We start from the raw sequence: 22,500 nt of genomic DNA on the forward strand, positions 1-22,500 counted from the left end.
CCGCTGTGGCCATGCAGCGCAGGGCTGTTTACAGCCTGTAAGGCTTTGCATATCGTTAAGAAAATGTTAGCCCTCCGTTTATCAGTTCTTTATTGTTATTTCTGTAATCTCCGCTCCGCTCCGGTGCAGGGGACTACCACGCGCTTCACAATTGGTTTTCCTCAGTTTTGATATGTTTTTGTGTGGTGACACAGGGTGGAATCAAATGAAGAGCATTGTGCTGTGGTGAAATTACTGAGATGGATTATCAATAACTCGGAGATATTGATGTTTTTTTTTTTCTTGCAATTTTGCGGCTTGTACATGAGCCCGTGGAATGGAATGCTGTTACCTGCAAAACAATATTGGCTCAAACAGCGCAAAGACCTAAGAATTCATATATCTTTACCCAACAGCAGTGACAAAATGCAATTTTGAGGAGAACTAGATATTGTATTTGTTCATCACATACCAGATGTTGAATCTATTCAATTGTCACCCTTTATTTATTTATAATTTCTGTTCGTGTTTTCGGCGGCTGTCTTTGAGAGCGGCATAAAATATGAGCTTCATCAGGTTTCAGTGCTCAGCTGTTTTGATGAGGTTGAGCTATACATCACTGCCAGATCTCGCCGTGGCCCAGTCGCTCCGGCGAGGACGGCAGCGCTCCGGCGAGCCTAGCGACATGTTTCCGAGCGTGATTTATGTAAAGCAAAATAAATGACGCAGTGCGAATTGGCAAACGGCGTGTAGAGCCCAGCTCTTGAATGGAAGTAGAATGGATTAGTCACTCGACTCTCCGCTCTTTCTTCCTGTCCTCTGCCAGCAGATCGTCGCCGCGCTCTCCCGCTCGGTCCGAACGCTCGCCTTTCACTGCACTTCAATAGCCGCTCATTCACACCATTGTTGTTTTTTGTTTTGTGTGTTTTAAATATATATCATTTTTCTTCTTTTACACTGCCACGCTCGAGTCAGGGGTGAGCGAAACACAAAACAAGAAAACAGTGACGCAGTGTGGGTCTGGATCGTTTTATTTGGAGGTTTGAATGGACATAACCCAGTGGTAGTACATAGTGAAACGGATATGAACGTGACGAGTGAATTAGCGAAAATATATCCGTCGAAACAGGAGGAAATCTACCATTTTTTGGTAAAAAACTAATCCCAAAACAAATGACAGCAAGTCGTTTGTGCAGTTACTATACACTGGATGTTTTTGTTTATAGTCTGTGAGGAAACTGAAGAGACTTCCAAATTCTTGTGTGTTATTGATTTAATCAAATTTGCATATTAACTATAAACTACGACGGAGTTTTAGGGCCACAGCGGTGAAAAAAAAAAAACAAGATTCCGAGATTAAAGTCAGAATTCCGAGAAAAAAACTCGGAATAATTTGCTGCTTATAATGGCGCAGCAAATTATTCCGAGTTTTTTTCTCAGAATTTTTCCGAGTTTTTTTCTCAGAATTTTTCCGAGTTTTTTTCTCAGAATTATTCCGAGTTTTTTTCTCAGAATTTTTCCGAGTTTTTTTCTCAGAATTTTTCCGAGTTTTTTTCTCAGAATTATTCCGAGTTTTTTTCTCAGAATTATTCCGAGTTTTTTTCTCAGAATTTTTCCGAGTTTTTTTCTCAGAATTATTCAGAGATTTTTTCTCAGAATTATTCTGAGTTTTTTTCTCGGAATTCTGACTTTAATCTCGGAATCTTTTTTTTTTTTTTTTTTTTTTTTTAACGCTGTGGCTCTAAAACTCGTAATAAACAGTGTGTGGTTAAATACGATAAATACGTTCCTTCAATTCTAGGCTCAGATTCTTCATTTTGGTCCCTAGATTTACTGGCTCTGTGTGTGTGTGTGTGTGTGTGTGTGTGTGTGTGTGTGTGTGTGTGTGTGTAAAATGAGTGTGAGTGTGTCGTACAGTAGAGTGGAGCTGGTTTGATGGAGTTGTGTATTTGCTCTGTTGACAGGTATAGATGAGCGGGCAGGCGAGACGTCCTGGGCCCCAGGTGGCCAGTCCAGCCCTTCGTATGACGAGTCCTCCAGGGTAAGACTGGTCTCTCTCTCTCTCTCTCTCTCTCTCTCTCTCTCTTTATAACTTCTCAGAATGCAGCAAAAATAGAGGATATCTTTTAAAATAATTCAGATCATAATGGAATAGCCTTCATTAGCGTAGCATGCATTTTTATTCCCATACATTAATGTATGAACACGTATGAATAGAAATGCAAACACTGTGGAGCGTGTAAAATTATGATGATTGATATCATTGGTGGTAGATATGAAATCTCAAATAAATAAATAAATAAATAAATAAAAATAACAACCGATTACATTTTCAAGGCTTGGAAATGCAGCTCTGTAATTGGAATGGAATCACGGATGCATTTCAGATTTGTGATAAGGTGAAATTTTCATGCATGCAAATGGAGTCGTCCTGGGCACGAAGCCTCGGCTCTGGGCCTTATTCCATTTCTCTTTCTCTCGCTCTCTCTCACACACACACACACACACACAACACAGCAGTGTGTGAAGATCTCTCTGTTTCTCTATTTGTTTGTTTGTCTTTTACACATTGGTTTGTTCTGTGTGCCCTGTATGAATTTCATTTAATGTCAATCTCCTGTCACTTCCCATCAGAAATCAGTCAAATGTCAGCGGCTCTCCTGCCACGCTGCCTTGTTTATTTTCCAGTGTCCTTCCCCAATGCACATCTACAGGCTATGGCTCCAGCGTCTGCCTGATTTGAATTATAAGTTGGAGAAGCTTGAGATATCTTTGCTCTAGGTGCATATAAATCAGCGTTCCTGACATTGCGAGTGGCGGGCATCAGTGAGCAGACAGCTGTTCTGTTCGTACACCTCTTTCTCTGTCTGTCTCTCTCTCTTTCTCACTCATATACACTCATAGAAACACTTGTGTTTTTTATAGCGTCAGCGTGAGAGGTCATACATGTCAGTCACCCAGAGGAAACCCATGCAGACACAGGGAGAACACACCACACTCCTCACAGACAGTCACCCGGAGGAAACTCACGCAGACACAGAGAGAACACACCACACTCCTCACAGACAGTCACCTGGAGGAAACCCACGCAGACAGAGGGAGAACACACCACACTCCTCACAGACAGTCACCCGGAGGAAACCCACGCAGACACAGAGAGAACACACCACACTCCTCACAGACAGTCACCCGGAGGAAACCCACACAGACACAGAGAGAACACACCACACTCCTCACAGACAGTCACCCGGAGGAAACCCACGCGGACACAGGGAGAACACACCACACTCCTCACAGACAGTCACCCGGAGGAAACCCACGCAGACACAGGGAGAACACACCACACTCCTCACAGACAGTCACCCGGAGGAAACCCACGCAGACACAGGGAGAACACACCACAGTCGAACCCACAACCTCCAGGTCCCTGGAGCTGTGTGACTGTGACGTTAACCTGCTGCGCCGCTGTGCCGCCTTTGTTGAGGATTTTGTTCAATGTGAATTTCAATAAAAAAAATTTCTGCTTTATTCATAAGTAGTTATCGATAATAAAATAGAACATAAGGATTGCATACATGTCTAGATATATCTCAAATCTAATCCCCAACATAACCACAACCTTAATAAGAGTAACACGAAGGGAAGGCTTCTGTTTAAATAAACAACACAGATTTTATAAAAAGCTTTAAATCAGTTCTGGTGAATTTGCTGGGGCTCCTGGTGCTAGCCCTGTTTCTCCTCTTTAGGTCGAGACGATATTGCACTGAAAACGTATGAAAGCAAACAGACAACAGTTAACAGCATTAATGTGTGTTTACTGTGTGCATCAGCTTCAGATGCATTAATATGATCATTTATCATCATTGTCTGCGCATCTGACCTTGAATAATCAATATAATTTCTCTACTATTGCAAACAAAGGAAACAAACAGCCCCCCCCCCCCTGAAAACCCCCCACCGCTAGTGTCCAGAGGTGAAAAAGACTGCGTGTGGCGGACAGACTGACGGAGAGAAAAACCACATACCTACCACAGGCTGTGGTGTTTCCAGCCTGTCAAACACTCATCCGGCCCACTTTCAGCCCAAAGAATGGGGAGATTCCCTCTAATCCCCAGCTCAGGCTGAACCCTGCTCATGCCCTTCCATTCGTCCATTCATCAACCCCTGCGTCCACACAAACAGCCTGCCTTTAGTCTTTGTGTTTATGCGATCTCTTTGGCCACGTTCCACCGCGTTCAGGTTCTTTCACTGGGCCTCGGCCCAATAAACTATGTGCTGAGTGCACAGTTGCAGCTGGAATCTTAAGTTTCAATTTAGGAATGCAGCAGTCCCACATTTTATTTTCCTGTGTGGATTCATGGGCCTTACCTCCGGGCAGATGCAGAGTAAAGACCTGAGGATGATACTTATTCCATAAAATGTTTATATAAACCTGTAACTGTTACGTAATGATGTCATGCAGTCTCACGTAATACGGCGTACAGTCATTACGTGAGTCATTTAGGCACGGCGATAGGTGCGGTGGAAATTTGCTTCAAAGAATCAAAGAAATTGCTCCAAAAAAGAGTGACTTCAGTCGTGTGGAAAAAATATCAATATTCTATATATATATATTTTTTTTTACCTTGGTAAGTTATTATATTTAGTTGTTGAGGATTTTCATTCATTCGTTCATTCATTGTCTAAAACCGCTTATCCAATGCAACACACTAAACTACTCACAGTCACCCGGAGGAAACCCACGCAGACACAGGGAGAACACACCACACTCCTCACAGACAGTCACCCGGAGGAAACCCACTCAGACACAGAGAGAACCCACCACACTCCTCACAGACAGTCACCCGGAGGAAACCCACGCGGACACAGAGAGAACACACCACACTCCTCACAGAAAGTCACCCGGAGGAAACCCACGCAGACACAAGGAGAACACACCACGCTCCTCACAGACAGTCACCCGGAGGAAACCCACGCAGACACAGGGAGAACACACCACACTCCTCACAGACATTCACCCGGAGGAAACCCACGCAGACACAGGGAGAACACACCACGCTCTTATTTAAAAGTTAATAAAAGTTACAGTTGTTTACAAAATAAACAAAGGCTTTCACATTTATTTGTTGTTCCTTCTGAATGTGTTAAATAGTTAGATTTGTATGAAAATATATTGTTATATATAATAATTTAAATAAGAAATTAAATATATGATTCATTGAATATAATTAATGTTAATATGACATTTTTGTTGCAATAGTGCGTTCTTGAAATTAATAAAACTATTTTTCAGTGTTTTTTCATATCGTCAAGAATTGTCGTTATCGCCAAAATTCCCTGAAATATCGTGATATTATTTTAGGGTCATATCGCCCACCCCTACTGTCCAGTGTGTGTTCCTGCCTTGCGCCTGTCGGATAGGCTCTGAACCAACCACGACACTGAACACAACAAAGCCCTAACAGGCAGTGTGTATATCCAGCTATAGAGCTTGTAGCCGTTGTAGCCCAGAATGAGATATATACGATACAGGGTAGAGCTACCAGTCAATCACTAGGTGCTTTTTATTAAAACAAGAGTGTTTTATTTGAATTTGAGTGTATTGAATTGGAGCATGTTGATTTGTAGTTGAATGTACGTTATATTAACTTTATTCAGTGGCACTTTGAGTGTGGTAGAGACTGTGGGTCATGTATTGTTATGCTGTTTGTGTTAGTGAGTCTTTTATCAGTAATCAGTTTCTGACCACAGTGCTGCTATTGGCTGGGCATTGTTGGGGCGGACCATGATGCAGTGACTGGTAGTCCAGAGGTAATCCCATGGTGGTCATATATCTTTGATAGAGGTGGTGGTATCAGGGGCTATAATCAGCAACTGTAAAACTACATTGCAGTAAGTGTTTGATAAAATTGTCAAAGACTGTAGGCCCAGGGCAGAGGTTTTTCTAATAAACAGCCATCTCTTTGTGTTCCCTGGTCAGATTGGAGTAGAATAAGAGCCAGAACGCCTTCTGAAATTTCACTATGGGAATGTTCATTTCTCTAAGTGTTAGAAGAAATTGCAGAAAGCAGTTTTTTTGCGCTGTAGAAGCTGTTATGCTCCTGTGGTTTCTTCGTGGAACGCTATCGCAGATATCAACCACAGACGCTCAGTAGCAGACAGCGAATTCCCCGCAGTCTGCAGCGCTTGTTTCAATCTTATCAGCATCTTCATGTGTCACAGCACTTGTGTGGAGGTTTACCAGCATCTCTAATCTCTCATCAGATAAAGGAATACATTTAGCGGCTGTTTATTTACTGATTTTTTGGGCATGCAAAATTAGACGCCTAACTTCAGTTGAATTGTTTAAATGAGGGTGGCCAGATCACAGGTTTCCATCTTGTTTTCAAGGCCACATTTTGGCCGCTAAATATTTAAATTCTTTGTTTCTACGTTATGAAGATTTGCCTCTGTACTCTGTTTCTTTTTTCTCTTCTTCCCCTTCTTCTTCTTCTTCTCTCCCAGTCCCTGTCAGTCTCCTTTACCTTTTCCTAATTTTCTCCCACATTCTTGCATATTTTTCTCTTTCGTAATATTTCTCCATTCTTTTCTTCTCTATTTCTCTCTTCCTTTTTTCTTTCCACCCTGCTACACCCCGTCTGTCTCTCCTTCCCTGCTTCTCTCACCCTTTCTGTGTGTATCTGTGATTAGCGGGCTATGAACACACTCCAGCCCCCATGTACTGACCTTGGCTCAGAGCCAGGTCCTGTTTCCCGGGCAGCCGTTGCCGGGGGGGGGGGATTGCGCCTGTCAGGCCGGTCCGAGACTGCAATCCCACAATGACTTGCCCCTGTCCGTCACACCCCTATCATCTGTCCCCTAGGTTTGCTCCCTCACCTGGACGGGAAAAGGGTTTAAACACGGGCACACTCGGCCCTTTGGTGACGCAACATCATCTTTTTTCAGCAAAATATTAAAGTTCGTAATTCATGAAATCGGGAAAAGCACATTTCAAATGCAACAGCTTTCAGCCACGGTGCTGTACAATAAAAACAAATGTTTAAAAACCCAGCAAAGATCGGAAGCGTACATGAAAACAAATGAAAATATTAAAATAAATGTATAAATAAAAACTAAACAGATAAAAAGGTTATTACAGCAAGACAAATTAAAATATACAATCAAATAAACTAAATAAAATAACCCAACACTGATGACTGAAAGCTTGGTCTTTTAAATAGACACAAAAACTTGAGTCAAATAATCGTTTTTTTAAGTTTTAAAAAATAATTTTTAATTATTTATTACTTTAAACCTTTAAACCTCGACCGAGAGTGAGGGATATCCAGGAGCATTAGGATGGGGACCGTGGAGCAGGTCTGAAATATAGATAGGAGCCAGGCCATAGAAAGCTTTAAATACAAACAGTAACACTTTAAAATCAACTCTGTGTTTCACTGCTAACCAGTGCAGTGACCCATGTCCAGGGGTAATTCCCTCCCGTTTTCTTGGTACCAGTCAGGAACATAGCAGCTGCATTTTGGGGGCAGCTACAATCAAGACAAGCTCAACGGACAGATTCCTAAGTTCAGAGAGTTGCAATAATCAATACGAGAGGAGATGAAAGCTCCAGAACTACTGTTTCCAGGTCTTTAAAAGACTAGAAGCTTTTACGCTTTGCTATACTCTCACACCACTGTTAATTTGCTTTTAAAAATTAAGATCAGAATCATAAATAATACCCAGGTCATTAGCTATAGTTCTGACTGAATGAGGATTTTCAAAGATATCTGTTTAGTCTTGGTTTAATTTAAGAAAGTACTTGAACACTCATCACTCTGTATCTTTCAAACAGTTATAAATGAAGCGTAGAGAACGGTTTTCTCCTGGTTTAAAAGGAAGATAAAAAGCTGTGGAGCAGGTGGTGTCACAGTCACACAGCTCCAGGGGCCTGGAGGTTGTGGGTTCGATTCCCGCTCCGGGTGACTGTCTGTGAGGAGTGTGGTGTGTTCTCCCTGTGTCTGCGTGGGTTTCCTCCGGGTGACTGTCTGTGTGGTGTGTTCTCCCTGTGTCTGTGTGGGTTTCCTCCGTGTGACTGTCTGTGAGGAGTGTGGTGTGTTCTCCCTGTGTCTGCGTGGGTTTCCTCCGGGTGACTGTCTGTGAGGAGTGTGGTGTGTTCTCTCTGTGTCTGCGTGATTTCCTCCGGGTGACTGTCTGTGAGGAGTGTGGTGTGTTCTCTCTGTGTCTGGGTGGGTTTGCTCTGTGTGACTGTCTGTGTGGAGTGTAGTGTGTTCTCCCTGTCTTTGTGTGGGTGTCCTCCGGGTGACTGTCTGTGAGGGGTGTGGTGTGTTCTCTCTGTGTCTGTGTGGGTTTCCTCCGGGTGACTGTCTGTGAGGAGTGTGGTGTGTTCTGTCTGTGTTTGTGTGGGTGTCCTCCGGGTGACTGTCTGTGAGGGGTGTGGTGTGTTCTCTCTGTGTCTGTGTGGGTTTCCTCCGGGTGACTGTCTGTGAGGGGTGTGGTGTGTTCTCTCTGTGTCTGTGTGGGTTTCCTCCGGGTGACTGTCTGTGAGGGGTGTGGTGTGTTCTCTCTGTGTTTGTGTGGGTTTCCTCCGGGTGACTGTCTGTGAGGGGTGTGGTGTGTTCTCTCTGTGTTTGTGTGGGTTTCCTCCGGGTGACTGTCTGTGAGGAGTGTGGTGTGTTCTCTCTGTGTCTGCGTGGGTTTCCTCCTCTTTATGGAAGTGAATTATATCTAATCTCTTCAGAAATATCTTTTAATGAACTAATCAGTGGTAGGTAGAGTTTCATTGACGTTATATGCTTTAAATATTATTAGCGTTTCATGCTTCTTATTGTCAGAAACGATGTAAAACTATGCAAAGCAGTCTGAACTGTGCATAAATTCATAGAAATCTGTGGTATTTCTCTTGAAGCAGTAGTTTGACAGTCATTTATCCCACAGTAAGTGGGGCCCTTTAACCTGCAATGACAGTATAAGCAGCACAGTGCACAGTGTGTTTAGAGATGATGAACCAGGGGTGATTGATGATCTAATGGTCCCAGAGGAGCACACACACACACACCCTCCCCCACCCTGCCTCATCTCTCTCTCTCACTCTTCCTTACTTCGCCCCATCCCTCCATTCCTTCCCCTCTGCTCCGCTTGTCCTTTTCCAACTCTCTGGCAGCTGTCAGCACCAGGTCACACACAGCAAGGAAGCAGGACTATGTCTCTGATGGCTAAAGATCGGGGAGTGGTTCATTTGAGTGTGTTTTGTTTTGTTTTTTTGTCTCTTTACTAATGTCCAGCTTTAGTCATAATTTATGGTGATTGTTTTCACAGTTGATTAAATATTAAAATGGACTTTAAAAGTAGGTGATGTAAATAAATGCAAAATAAACACGGTGGGTTCTTTCTGGACGTGTGCATGTGTGTGTATTGTAAGTACAGTAGTGTGTAGTTTGCATGTTGACAGGTTTGTAGCAGCACTCAGGAAACATGGGTTTGTTGTCAGTGCAGTTTCAGTATCATCCGCACACCTCAGCTCTCTCCACAGTGTTGTACAAGTCAACAGAAAGACTCCAGAACATTGCGTTAGCACCTCACACTGATTTGTAGTGTTTGGAAGCTTGTTTTTTAACTGCCAGAGTCCCAGTGCCATCTCTCCAGGGTCGACGTTATTAGCGAAGCAGTTCATGTCGTGATTAACACGGACGGTGGCCTGGCAGCAACATAACAGGAGAAGCATTTCAGATTGATTCTACGAGGAACAACACTCCCACCGCCTTTGAATTCTCACCACCGTCATCATCATAATCATCATTAAAAACTGGTTAATAATATCTCGCATGTGTTTGTTTTTCTTTTTTTTTCCCTTTCTCTCCTTCTCTCCCAGTTTGACCATGGAGGATAGGAATTGTTGGGAGAGGTAAAGCCTTTAGAAATGAGAAGCAGCAGCTGCTCTGGGCTCCAGAGGGAGTTAATGTAGTTTGGGGGACACATCTGACTGCAGCGGCAGGCGGATTTTTACAGGCCTCGGGATTAGAACAGCTACAGAGTCTCTTTTATGGCAGGGAACCCGGAGTTTTAAAGGACCATACTGTGACCGATATTTAGACCTAAGCCCCAGAAGCTGATAACGGTCATGAAAGGGCAGTGTTTAGCCTCAGAAGAAAGGAAAGGGAAGGGTGTTTTTTTGGCGGCTAGACACCTTTGCTGGATAAACCGCTTGCTCACAGGTCTGCAATATGTAAACATGATTTTACCAGTTAAAATTGTGTAGGATTTGCTAATATTGCTAATAATAATATATAGAAATGCCTATATATAGACTTTATAGGGTTTGTATAATGAATTGTACAGCATTTTCATGTCTGTAAGAACAAACAGCTCAGTGTGGTACGGTGTGAATATGAAATTTGGTTTTATTAAGCAGTAGGACGTCTTGGAGCCGTGCAGAAGTGTTTCCCTGAAGTGATTTTGTTCTCCAAATGTGAATGAAGATACATTTAATTGTGTAAAACCTAACTAAGACAATGCAACGCAGCTGACAATGGCCATCAATCACAGTCCTAGCCAGAACAACACAATGACAGAGAGAAAAAACAGGACGGTCCAAATTAAGTGGCTGTGTTGTCATAAAAATAAAAATAACAAAGCAAAAAAAAAAATGAGGGTTATTACGTTAAACCCAAATGTTGCCTAGCAACTGCTTTTTGCTCTGGGAGGCTGATGTAGCACCTGGAAGGTTGGAGCTGAGAGTGACACTGATCCCATCCGCCACATCCTCACTGTAAACACACAGCTTCTTTTCTTTACAATGCTTCGGAGTTGTTAAGTGGAGCTAGTAAACACTCATAATCGGATGTCAGCCTAAAGACGTCGGTTTGATTTAGAAATCTGGTCACACTTTACTTCGGAAGCTCCCGTATGGCTTGCGTACACGTGCTTAAATCGTTAACACACTACGTGGTGAAATTCAGTTTAACGTTAAGTGTGCGTTTTAGTTAGGATTAGGTTTCATGTTTGGCTTTGATGTTCACGGATCTATGTGCATGTAAATTCAAGCAGTTTCCCACTTTCCCAAGATGCAGATGATTGGCCGAGACGCGTTGGGCATCTGCAGTTTGCTGTTTGACTTTAACACTGGAGTTACGAGGCTAATGTAATAGTCTGTGGCTCCCTAATAATAGATTTGATTGATGTTTAGCCTCTTTATAGCTTGCAGCTTATATGACTGTCTGTGAGGAGTGTGGTGTGTTCTCCCTGTGTCTGCGTGGGTTTCCTCCGGGTGACTGTCTGTGAGGAGTGTGGTGTGTTCTCCCTGTGTCTGCGTGGGTTTCCTCCGGGTGACTGTCTGTGAGGAGTGTGGTGTGTTCTCCCTGTGTCTGCGTGGGTTTCCTCCGGGTGACTGTCTGTGAGGAGTGTGGTGTGTTCTCCCTGTGTCTGCGTGGGTTTCCTCCGGGTGACTGTCTGTGAGGAGTGTGGTGTGTTCTCCGTGTCTGCGTGGGTTTCCTCCGGGTGACTGTCTGTGAGGAGTGTGGTGTGTTCTCCCTGTGTCTGCGTGGGTTTCCTCCGGGTGACTGTCTGTGAGGAGTGTGGTGTGTTCTCCCTGTGTCTGCGTGGGTTTCCTCCGGGTGCTACAGTTTCCTCCCACAGTCCAAAAACACACGTTGGTAGGTGGATTGGCGACTCAAAAGTGTCCGTAGGTGCGAGTGTGTGACTGTGTGTGTGTTGCCCTGTGAAGGACTGGCGCCCCCTCCAGGGTGTATTCCCACCTTGCGCCCAATGATTCCAGGTAGGCTTTGGACCCACCGCGACCCTGAACTGGATAAGCGTTACAGATAATGAATGAATGAATGAATGAATGATTCATCTGCATTGGTGTACCATGACATTTACATATTATTATATTATCTTTAACAGGGATTTAAATATCAGAAAGGTTTTGTCAAATTCACTCAGCTGTGAGTTCTGGTTTTAAGTTGAGGTTAAACTGAATGTTTTTATTAAAAATAAATAAATAAATACATAAGTTCGACCATCCAACTTTGTTGCTGGAAAGCTGTAGTTGTAATACGTAATATTTAATTAGCAATCATTTGCAAATTGCTCTGATGAAACCTTTTGAACTTAATTTATGTCCCATTACGTTTGTGGTTACGGCCTAATAACCCTGAGGTGCACACACACACCGCCTTTTCTCCTGGGAACTCTTCGCTCCCTTTTATGCATCAAAGGTTTTTTAAAAAAGTGTTTCTTAACAACGGGAGTTAAGGAAAAATTGATCGTTGGAGGGGACAGTTGACCAGTCGTGCTCCCCGTTTCTGCTTCAGTAATTAGAGGAGTGTCATAGCACTCAATTAGCAGAGCTGGCTAATAATGTTCTTAATGCTGTGATCTCTTTCCCCCAGGGTTTCGCAGACAGCCCTCATTATGGTGATCACTTGAGTGACAGTCGATTAGTGCCCCATGAAGGATTGTCCCCGACACCTTTCATGAGCGCCAGCATACTGGGTGAGTAGCCAAGGTGATTCTCACTCTGTAGCTCCTGAGAGAAAAGGAGACGTTTTGATTTATCTGCACTTCATATGCGCAGTGACGTAATGCTGCGTAGGGTATTGTCGTGGTTACGTTAAATGTGTTCGGTGTTGTCTATAAAATGGTACATTTCTGGTAAATGTTCACTACTGGGTGAGGTCAACTTGTGAAGCATATGATCATTATTTAATGCAAATAAATATCGCAATATTTAAATTAGTCAGAATCGTCCAACCGTAATAAAGGGTAATTGTAAAGTGCAGCCCCCAATCACCCCCTCCCCAACACCACCCCCACCCCGCCCACTCTCTTTCTCTCTTGACCCCCCACCCACCCTCTTTCCTGTGGTGCCTGTTCTCAGAAGTTGAACCCCACCCCCTTCAGGGTGGAAGTCACGCCATCAGTACAGTTTTCCATCACAAAAGACTGTCTTCTAGCCATCATCAGAAAAGCCAGCGGCTGCTTCCACGAGTGAAGGGGAAAGGTGGGGGAGGGCCACACAGGCGAAACAAGCAGATGTGCCAGAGATCATTTCTCACACAAACCAAAGTCAGGTCATAAGATTTCTGCAGAGGTGTGTGTGAAAGCGAGATGAACTCGACCGAGTTCCTCTTTTTGCTCCAAATATAATTCAGATCGTTTTCTGTCTGAATCGATGCAGGAGCTCGGCCTTTCGTCGTTGCGTCCTCTGCGATGGTCTGGTGACTGGCTGAATGTAATGGAAAGTCTGGTTTAAGAAACAGATGATTTGTTTAATTAGTGACTCATATTTCTCCTACTCAACTTGGATCAGTACGATCAGGAAAATAGAACATAGCACGTTCAGATTGGTGTAAAGTAATTGTTTTTTTAGAGCTATGCATATGATTTAATACAGATTTTAATGTGTTGTTTAAATTAGCAGGCCATGACCAAAATGCAGAAGCTGGTGATTAAAGTGCGATGAGTGTTAAAACCACAGGGTTTTTGTCTTCATCTGCCTCTTAATGCTTTGCTTTTCAGCGCTTTCCTGATTGGTCTCTTCAAATCTATAGGAACGCCAGTACTTTATGAAGATGGTGTGTTTTTAGGAACACGTTTTTCATTGTTGGACAGATATGTTGAAGAGATCTTAATTAGATGCTGTGACTCAGAGGAGATATTTAACAGAAATTGATTGATTGGGTTTGTGTGAACTGCGGGGCATTTATCTGGAGTGTGAGTGATGGATAATATTCTCGGAGGGTTGGACGTTGGCTCTCTCTCGCTCCCTCTCTCTCTATTTTTCTGCTCTCTCTTTCTCTCTCTCTCTTTCTCTATCTTCTCTCTTTCTTTCTGTATCTCTTCTCTCTTTTTCTATCTCCTCTCTTTCTTTATCTTTTTCTCTCTCTCTATCTCCTCTCTCTCTCTCTCTCTCTCTCTCTCTCTTTCTGTATCCCCTCTCTCTCTTTCTCTATCTCCTCTCTCTCTCTCTTTCTCTATCTATCTCCCTCTCTCTCTATCTTCTCTCTCTCTCTTTCTCATATCTTCTCTCTCTCTCTCTTTCTATCTGTCTCCTCTCTCTCTATCTTCTCTCTCTCTCTTTCTCATATCTTCTCTCTCTCTCTTTTTCTATCTGTCTCCTCTCTCTCTCTAGTATCTTCTTCTCTCTCTCTCTCTATCTTCTCTCTCTCTCTTTCTCATATCTTCTCTCTCTCTCTTTTTCTATCTGTCTCCTCTCTCTCTCTATCTTCTCTCTCTCTCTTTCTAGTATCTTCTCTCTCTCTCTCTCTCTCTCTCTCTCTCTCTCTCTCTCCTGCTCTGTTGTGATGTGTTAGCACATGACAGCTTTATGGGCTGCTGAACGTTGGCGCTTTGTAGCTTCGCCCTGGAGACTGGTTGCCATGCAAGGTGGCAAGTTTACGGATGAGGAGACCACCGAAACAAAATGTTATCTTTCTGCCAATTGATCCCTGGGTGTGCAAAGTGTGTGTGTGTGTATGTTTAAGGGGGAGGGGATGTTTGCTTCCTCAGTCTTGCGGATGTAATGCTAATTACGCCTGTAAGTAGCAAAATATGGAAATGTTGAGGAACAATGATGTGTCGGGGAATTAGACGATCTGATAGTGTGGCTGAATGGCTGGTGCTTATCTGGCCGGGATTGGACGATGAGCCACAGTCTTATCAAATTGAATTTCAGCAACAGTATCCGGGATTTACATGGAATTATGTGTTTTTTGGAGCAACCTCATTAAAACAACTCTCAGCCCAGACCCTGAGAGGTGTTACACAGTTAAAAATCACCACCGTCGCCACAGGCACTGCTCATTATTTATCCGTTTTATTATTTACCTTTATTTATCAATCATGCTTGAGCTGTTTAAAACAAAGCTACAGTAATCTAAGTGGATTATCTAAAGCCAAATCCCAACGGTCTGCAGTTTCTTTAAGGAAATACAAATCTTAGGATGTCATGGCTTTGTTTTCCTCCTGCAAATGTGTTGTGTGGGCTGCGGAACCTGAAATAAATCATTTGTTGCAGTTTTAGGGATAAAAAAAAAAGTGCTTTAGAGACATCAGTGCATTTTTAAGTTTAAGCCAGGTGCTTTTGTTTTCTAATACCTCTGTCTGGCTCCTGCGTTTTGCTAAGGTGGGAAATGAGAAAATGTTGCTCTTGCAAAAGTCCCTGTTTGATTTGCTTTGGAAGTTAACTCTTCAGAACTGCACATTAGTGGAGTTTGCACTTTATACTTTTTCAACTTTCGTTGAGAATGATGTAAACTGCAGAATTTTAAGAAAATCATCAGAGGAAATAGACAATAGACAGTAGTCATTTATTAGTGTGGAAAGGTGCTAACATTACATTAAGGAAATAAAAGTACCCCATCTTTCCTTCAGGAAGCCGTATGTTTATAATTACCATCAAGTGAATCGGGTTCATCTGGTAAAATTCAGTATATCAATACAGTGGATGGAAGTGAGTGAGTGAGTGTGTGTCGCCCTGTGAAGGACTGGCGCCCCCTCCAGGGTGTGTTTCCGTCTTGCGCCCAGTGATTCCGGTAGTTTCTGGACCCACTTGAGCTGGATAAGGGTTACAGACAATGAAATGAAATGAGTATCACAAGATGTACACTCTACACAGCACAGTATTTATTTGGGTTTGTTCTAATGTTGTAGCCTATATTTTTTTATACCAGCAGCTTCTTACCACAATAAATGGTTTACATTTTTTTGTAGCTTCTTAAAGGCTAAGCCCCAGCTCTATGAAAGTGTCAAACAAATAAATACAGTGGAGTTTGAGTTCCTAACTTGTGTTTATTGATAGTCAGAAAACATGTTATTTCTTACTAATTGAAGGAATAAGGTTTAAAAGACCGTTGCCCCTCTAATAGGCGTCTTGCCTGTGACGTAGACGGTGGACAACAACTCTAGAAGCTGCACTTAATTTAATGCAAAATGACGAAAAGGTGTGTTGTTTTTGGCTGCAATCATTCAATGTACAGTGGGACATCTGTGAACAAATGGCCCAAAGATCCCAAAATATCCAGAAAATGGACTAAATTTGTCCACTTTAAACGGGCACTTTGGAAAGGACCATCCGCTCACTCCGTTATCTGTAGCTCATTTCACTGGCGCTTTTCCAACAATATGGGCATGTAAGGACACCAACGAAAGGTGTTCAAGAGCCTCTGTAACATGGAGGTAAACAGGGTAAGGACACTCACTTCGCCTGTTTTAGTTGGTGTTAGTTAACGTTAGCTTGACTCGCTAAACTCGGTGTCTCAGATTATACTCGGCTACGTAGCTGCATTACGGAGGTTTATAGTGTCGGATGAATTCGAGTTCGACTTCGATCACATTTACAAGAATAACGGTACCTCTACATTTGAGTTTAGCTTATTGCTAGGCTATTGTCATGAATAATGTTGGTTATTTAGCTAGATACTGTCATAACAGTCAGTCATAACGGTGTTTTACCGCGGCGTTGTTCAGCTGTTGTCCACCAGTGACGTCACGGTCGCGTTCAAGAATTTCCGTAGCGAGCTCGGGTTTTTCCGTCAATTTAATAAAATTGTCAGTTTTAAAGCAAATAAAGCTGCTGTTTTCATTTTAATTCATACTTATATCTGTCAGTAACTACAATAATGTGGAATATTCATGGAGGTCCATTAAGTGGTGCTTAGCCTTTAAGACTTTACTGCACCTATTTGAAAGAAAACTTGTAGACAACAAATTCTACGGTCCAAAGACTGTCCGGGGCAGAAAGAAAGCCTGAAGGCCAATGGTTTCCCTGGTTGTATTGTTTCTCTTTTCCCTGCATGTGTTTTCTTCTTATGTTTCATTGCGAGTGCTCTTTAATGACCTCGGCAAGGCTGTAAGTTTGACCTGATTCCATCTTTTACCCACCGTGAAGTATGGCATGTTGAAAGCAGCTTGGGGTTAGTGGAGGTCACCCATTGTGTATGATAATGAACCTGGTACAGTGTTTTAGTGCGAGGCAGATGGCTGGTAATGACTGTTTATTTGACATAACATTTTAATTAGGGTAACCACCACAGTTCGCTGTGTGTCTTGAATAATGGAGATTCATTTAAAAGGTCGTCTTTAGTTCAAGTGCGTTTTAATGGTTCCGCTGCAGTCTGCGTGAACTGAGAAAGGAGGACACGTTTTTATCAAGCGTGGTGTTTCAAAACAAAGACCTTCTAGCTGATGAGAACCCATGCGAGTGAAATGATTCCTTTTATAAATACATGTTACTGTAATATCTACACTAACGTGTTCGACACGTGCGCTCTCCGGGGGGCGAGAGGGGTGGGGATAAGTGGATTTCAGGCTGAACTCTTATGGGCAAAGTACCAGATTGTAGTTCCATTGCTACACATCGCAGCTCTGTCACAGTCAGGACTAGAGTGACCTAATTGGCTGATTATCTATCTCTCTTTATAGCTGATGATATTAGTAGTGTCTATATGACACCAGACACAGCTCAACCCTCCTCACCACTGTCCTCTAAAGATGTCATAAGTTACATCTTCGGTTTAGAAGAAATTTGATCTTGTCATGATTTGATAGTAGTTTGACACGCTTACGCTGCCCACAAGCGTACACATTGGAGCGGTCTGTTTATTAGTATCGGATTCATTAATTATATATAAGGTTATATCAATATATATCAGTGTTTTGAAGCAGTGGATATAGTTATATCACATATAAAATTAGCTCTCAAAACCTATGAATACAATGACTCTTAAGGCCAAAACCTACTTCATACAAGAACGCAACGTCTGGCCATACACACAGTCCCGCTGTACGTTACCGTGGCAGTTAAAACCCGTAGTACTCACGGGGTGAGAGAGGACAAAGCTTTCTGCTGAAGGTTCGTGTTTTCCTGTTTCGCTGCTGGTGTCGTCACAGGGGTTAGAGGTCAGCCAGTCTGGGGCTCACGTGCGGTCGGCTTGCTCCAATCCTCTTACCCAGCTTCCACCTCACCCACTAGCCCACGCCTCCACACGTGTCTCGGCACCGATTACAGCCCCGGCCCGGCTCCCTGACTCCAAACAGCCTCACCCCGCACCGCAGATTAGCCGAGGCACCTAGCCTAGCGTGACGAAACGAGCCATGTGGAACGGTGTTGACCCCAATTAATTACGTCTCCCTTCATCATCATTTCAAAGTGATGTTCTAATGCACATCGAGGGGGTGGGGGGTGGGGTACGTGTTCATTAGCGCTCGGACGTGATCACACGTTAGCATGTTTATGCGAGTTTAATCAAGCAAGGGACTATATGTGTCTCTGGGTCTTATGTTTGAGGGCGGGTGAACGGGGCGTAAGGGAGGGGCAAAGCGTGTGTATGTTTGTCCTGTAAGGTCGGGAGGTGTTGCATAATGATGACTGTGTTTGAGTAGATGTTTTAAGCAATATTTAATAAGGCTTAATCCAGCTTTAGATTAAAGAGAAATCTGCATGCAGATCGAAAATCCTGCCTCTTCAGCGAGGCCAGTATTTACTGGTCAAACAGATTACGATCACAAAAGACAAATTGGTTTAGTCTTTTGTTGACATTCCAGGCTTGGGCCGGAACAGTTGGCCCAAACGCTTGCCCCAGCATTAAGACTCGATCAGTCAATAACTTGGAGCGATACAAGCGTTTTAAATTGAACGCACAAAAAAAAAAGAGCACACAGTTTTAAAACTTTATTGTAGCCCTTAATCTAGCTGAAGCCAGGGGTGGGTTCTGGTGCCTGAGCACACAAAGGAAAGCCTTGGGTGCACGGGAGGGGAATAATGTGCTTAGCTGGCCGGCCTGACACGGAAGAAGGTCATGGGCTCTATATGTTCAAAGAGGAACCACTTTTTTTTTTCTTTTTTGCTGCTGGAAGACACGCTTGCACAATTTGATGTGTGTCATACATTGCTAATAAATGCAAAGGTCTTGCGAATCGCTAAATAAAACCTACTTAGACCTTTCTGTGTTTGGTTACACGTTATATACCCCACTGTTTACCTGTCTCCACCGTCTACCTTCTATTACAGCTACCGTTACTCTCAGTTTTTCAAAGGAAGCTCCACTGAGGTCTTTCCAAACCTCCAAAGTTCAGTCCTGGGAGTTGTGTTCGCTGAAGTATGCGCTACTTCTCTCAGAAAGCTTTAAGCAGTGTGTAATGTCAGTCGCTGTTTGGTTTGCCTTCTGCTTCTTTGTTTGTACGTTCTTAGCTCGGACTGGAAATTGAACAGGCTGGTCTCTGAGTTTTGCACAGTGTTGTATGAATATGCGTTGTGTGTGTGTGTGTGAGAGAGAGAAGCCAAAAGAGAGATGAAGAAGGGATTCTTTCTGGACTCCTGGCTCTTGCTCTGATGGCACTGTGGAGTTACAGCTTCATGTTCGAGCCCTGGATTTACGTGCCCAGTCACACTAATGGCTCAGCATCAAAGACAGAGAGAAACAGAAAGTTGGAGAGGGGAGAGGATATTACAAGGACATTTCTGGACTTCCTTTTAGCTAAGAAAACAGAAATTCACTTTCTTTTCTGCTGTTCTGTTCTTCTGCAGCTGAGTGTGTCCGTCATGAAAGACTTCAGCTGGTTTAGATTAGTCAACATAATTTAGTTATCTAAAAGTGTCTGTGTGTGTACGTGTACTTTGCTGACATGCATTTGTGTGTGTGTACGTGTGTGTATGTGTGGGTGTGTGTGTCCAGCATTTTGGGCCATGTGCCTCAGTGTTGTATTTTTAACACTGCTGACTGGCCCTGTGAAAATGCTCACGTTTTTGCGGCCTGCCACACAAGCCACTGTGTTGTATTAAAATAATCTGCTTATTAATAGGAAAGTCATGGCGCACGCGTACACACACACACACACACACACACACATCCATGCTCAACTGACTCCCCCTTGCTCTCTTTTAGATTGACTCAATGAGGCTGTAATTATTTCCACTAGCACACGCGTCCCGTACGGACCTTCCTTTAGCTCGGTTAATCAGCGCTGATCTCAGAAGGCCTTCCTGTTGTTCACTAACATCCTGGGAGTTTGTCCTCAGAGTCTTAAACGTGTGAAATATATTAGTTAACAGTGTAACTCAGCCTGGGAGACTCTGCTCCACACCTGGGGGAGTGTGAGACTGTGAGACGGCTGGCTCTGAATGATGGGAATATGTTTGTACTGATTTAACTATTGCTCTGATGTCGTCTGAGAAGATCTAACACGGTCAGGACACGGACAGACCTCGTTACTTTCAGTTGAACAGCGATGTGGAGCCACGGTGCTGTTAGGTCAGCCAACAGATTATATTCATTCATTCATTCATTATCTGTAACCGCGGGAGGAAACTGGAGCACCCGGAGGAAACCCACGCAGACACAGGGAGAACACACCACACTCCTCACAGACAGTCACCCGGAGGGAACCCACGCAGACACAGGGAGAACACACCACACTCCTCACCGACAGTCACCCGGAGGAAACCCACACAGACACAGAGAGAACACACCACACTCCTCACAGACAGTCACTTGGAGGAAACCCACGCAGACACAGGGAGAACACACCACACTCCTCACAGACAGTCACCCGGAGGAAACCCACGCAGACACAGGGAGAAAACACCACACTCCTCACGACAGTCACCCGGAGGAAACCCACACAGACACAGAGAGAACACACCACACTCCTCACAGACAGTCACCTGGAGGAAACCCACGCAGACACAGGGAGAACACACCACACTCCTCACAGACAGTCACCCGGAGGAAACCCACACAGACACAGGGAGAACACACCACACTCCTCACAGACAGTCACCCGGAGGAAACCCACGCAGACACAGGGAGAACACACCACACTCCTCACAGACAGTCACCCGGAGGAAACCCACGCAGACACAGGGAAACAGATTATATACAATAAAGAATGTAGAGCTACAAAGACCGTTTTAACGTTAGTACAGTAGTGATACTACGTCTCACATCGTGATTCGTGGTTAGAGGCCTATTAAAGGAAACAGAGATGGCGGGTTTCTAGAAAAATGTATGACTCATTTGTTTGTCAGATGGTGGTGTTAGAGTCATCTTTTTAAATCACTACTCATTCATGTTAAAAAAACATTGATATTTCCCAAAAAAAAGAAAATAGATTCCTTAATAATGAACTAATGTAGTCTCTGAGGTTTTGTTCCACACCTGCGGAGTGAGAGATGCCTTTCATCCCTCTATCCCCTCCATCCCCTCCCTGTTAGAGGTCTAGTGCCTGGTCTGCCACCTTTAACCTCAGTGTTAGCTTAATGGCCCTCTCTGAGGATTCGTATGGAAAAGCGCGGCCTCGAGACTGGTTGACAACGCGCGGTTACTGTCGAGTGTTATTTCCCTTGCTGGAAGTGTTTGTTTGGATGCGCTTTTTTGTCCCGCTAGCATTGCAGATGCATAGCCCTAGCAACGGTCGTCAGGGGAGGACGCTCCGCGGAGATTCAGACCAAACTAACACTCAGAGGAGAGGAGGCCTCGAGAGAGAGAGGCTCAGGATGATCAGGAAATGTTTTAAAAACTCGTTCACTTCGTTCATCTGAGGGGGGGGGTGTAGTGGGGAGTAGTAGTGAACAGTCGTGAATATGACTGACTATACCATTACACTAGTGAGCTGCAGTGTACGCTCAGGTATCGTCAAGAGGGCTTCTAATATTTTATTGAATGTGCGTACTGCTGGAATAAACATCATTCTGATTAAGTTAACCCATTCAGTTCTGTGTTGTACCTTAATATTAACTGTTGTCATATAATGTTTAACCACATTTTTTTTCCTAAATGAAAATAGGTGCCTGCTAATAGTCGCGTTGGTTGTCTACCGTCAGCTTTGTAGTAGCTTCCAGGGTTTGTAGCTGAATGGAATATTAGCGAGTACTGGGTTAACGTGAACTGTGTTGTAGAAGCAGTAATATCACTGAAGTGAAGCCTAAAGGCAATGGGAAAGGTTCAACCAACCTTTCTAACCAAAGAACATTTTTATAACATTCAGAAGATGTTTTCTCAGCATTTGCCAGCTCTTTAGTCTCTCTCTGTCTCTCCCTAAAAACAGGTCTAACGTTTTTACGAAGCCTTGGTCTGATATGCTAGGATCGATCTCTCTCTCTCTCTCTCTCTCTCTCTCTCTCTCTCTCTCTCTCTCTCTCTCTCTCTCTCTCTCTCTCTCGTCTCTTCTCTCTCTCTCTCTCTCCTCTCTCTCTCTCTCTCTCTCTCTCTCTCTCCCTAGAAACAGGTCTAACATTTTTACGAAGCTTGGTCTGATATGCGCAGCAGGTAGTGTCGCAGTCACACACAGCCTCCAGGGGCCTGGGAGGTTGTGGGTTCGATTCCCGCTCCGGGTGACTGTCTGTGAGGAGTGTGGTGTGTTCTCCCCGTGTCCGCGTGGGTTTCCTCCGGGTGCTCCGGTTTCCTCCCACAGTCCAAAAACACACGTTGCAGGTGGATTGGCGAAAGTGTCCGTAGGTGTGAATGTGTGTGTGTCTGTGTTGCCCTGTGAAGGACTGGTGTATTCCCCGCCTTGCGCCCGATG

The 22,500-nt window shown here is 43.8% G+C and overlaps 1 protein-coding gene across 2 annotated transcripts in view; it reads left to right on the forward strand.

Moving 5' to 3' along the window:
• LOC136677472 (transcription factor 12-like) overlaps positions 1-22,500 on the forward strand; it is a 148,143-nt gene that overhangs the window by 31,506 nt on the left and 94,137 nt on the right. For both annotated transcript variants that reach the window (XM_066655022.1, XM_066655023.1), the window contains exons 4-5: positions 1,944-2,020; positions 12,369-12,471. In XM_066655022.1, the coding sequence (XP_066511119.1) occupies positions 1,944-2,020; positions 12,369-12,471 (180 nt within the window). The remainder of the gene's footprint in view (positions 1-1,943; positions 2,021-12,368; positions 12,472-22,500) is intronic.

This window comes from Hoplias malabaricus, chromosome X2, assembly GCF_029633855.1.
Source record: "Hoplias malabaricus isolate fHopMal1 chromosome X2, fHopMal1.hap1, whole genome shotgun sequence".
Lineage (NCBI taxonomy): Eukaryota > Metazoa > Chordata > Actinopteri > Characiformes > Erythrinidae > Hoplias > Hoplias malabaricus.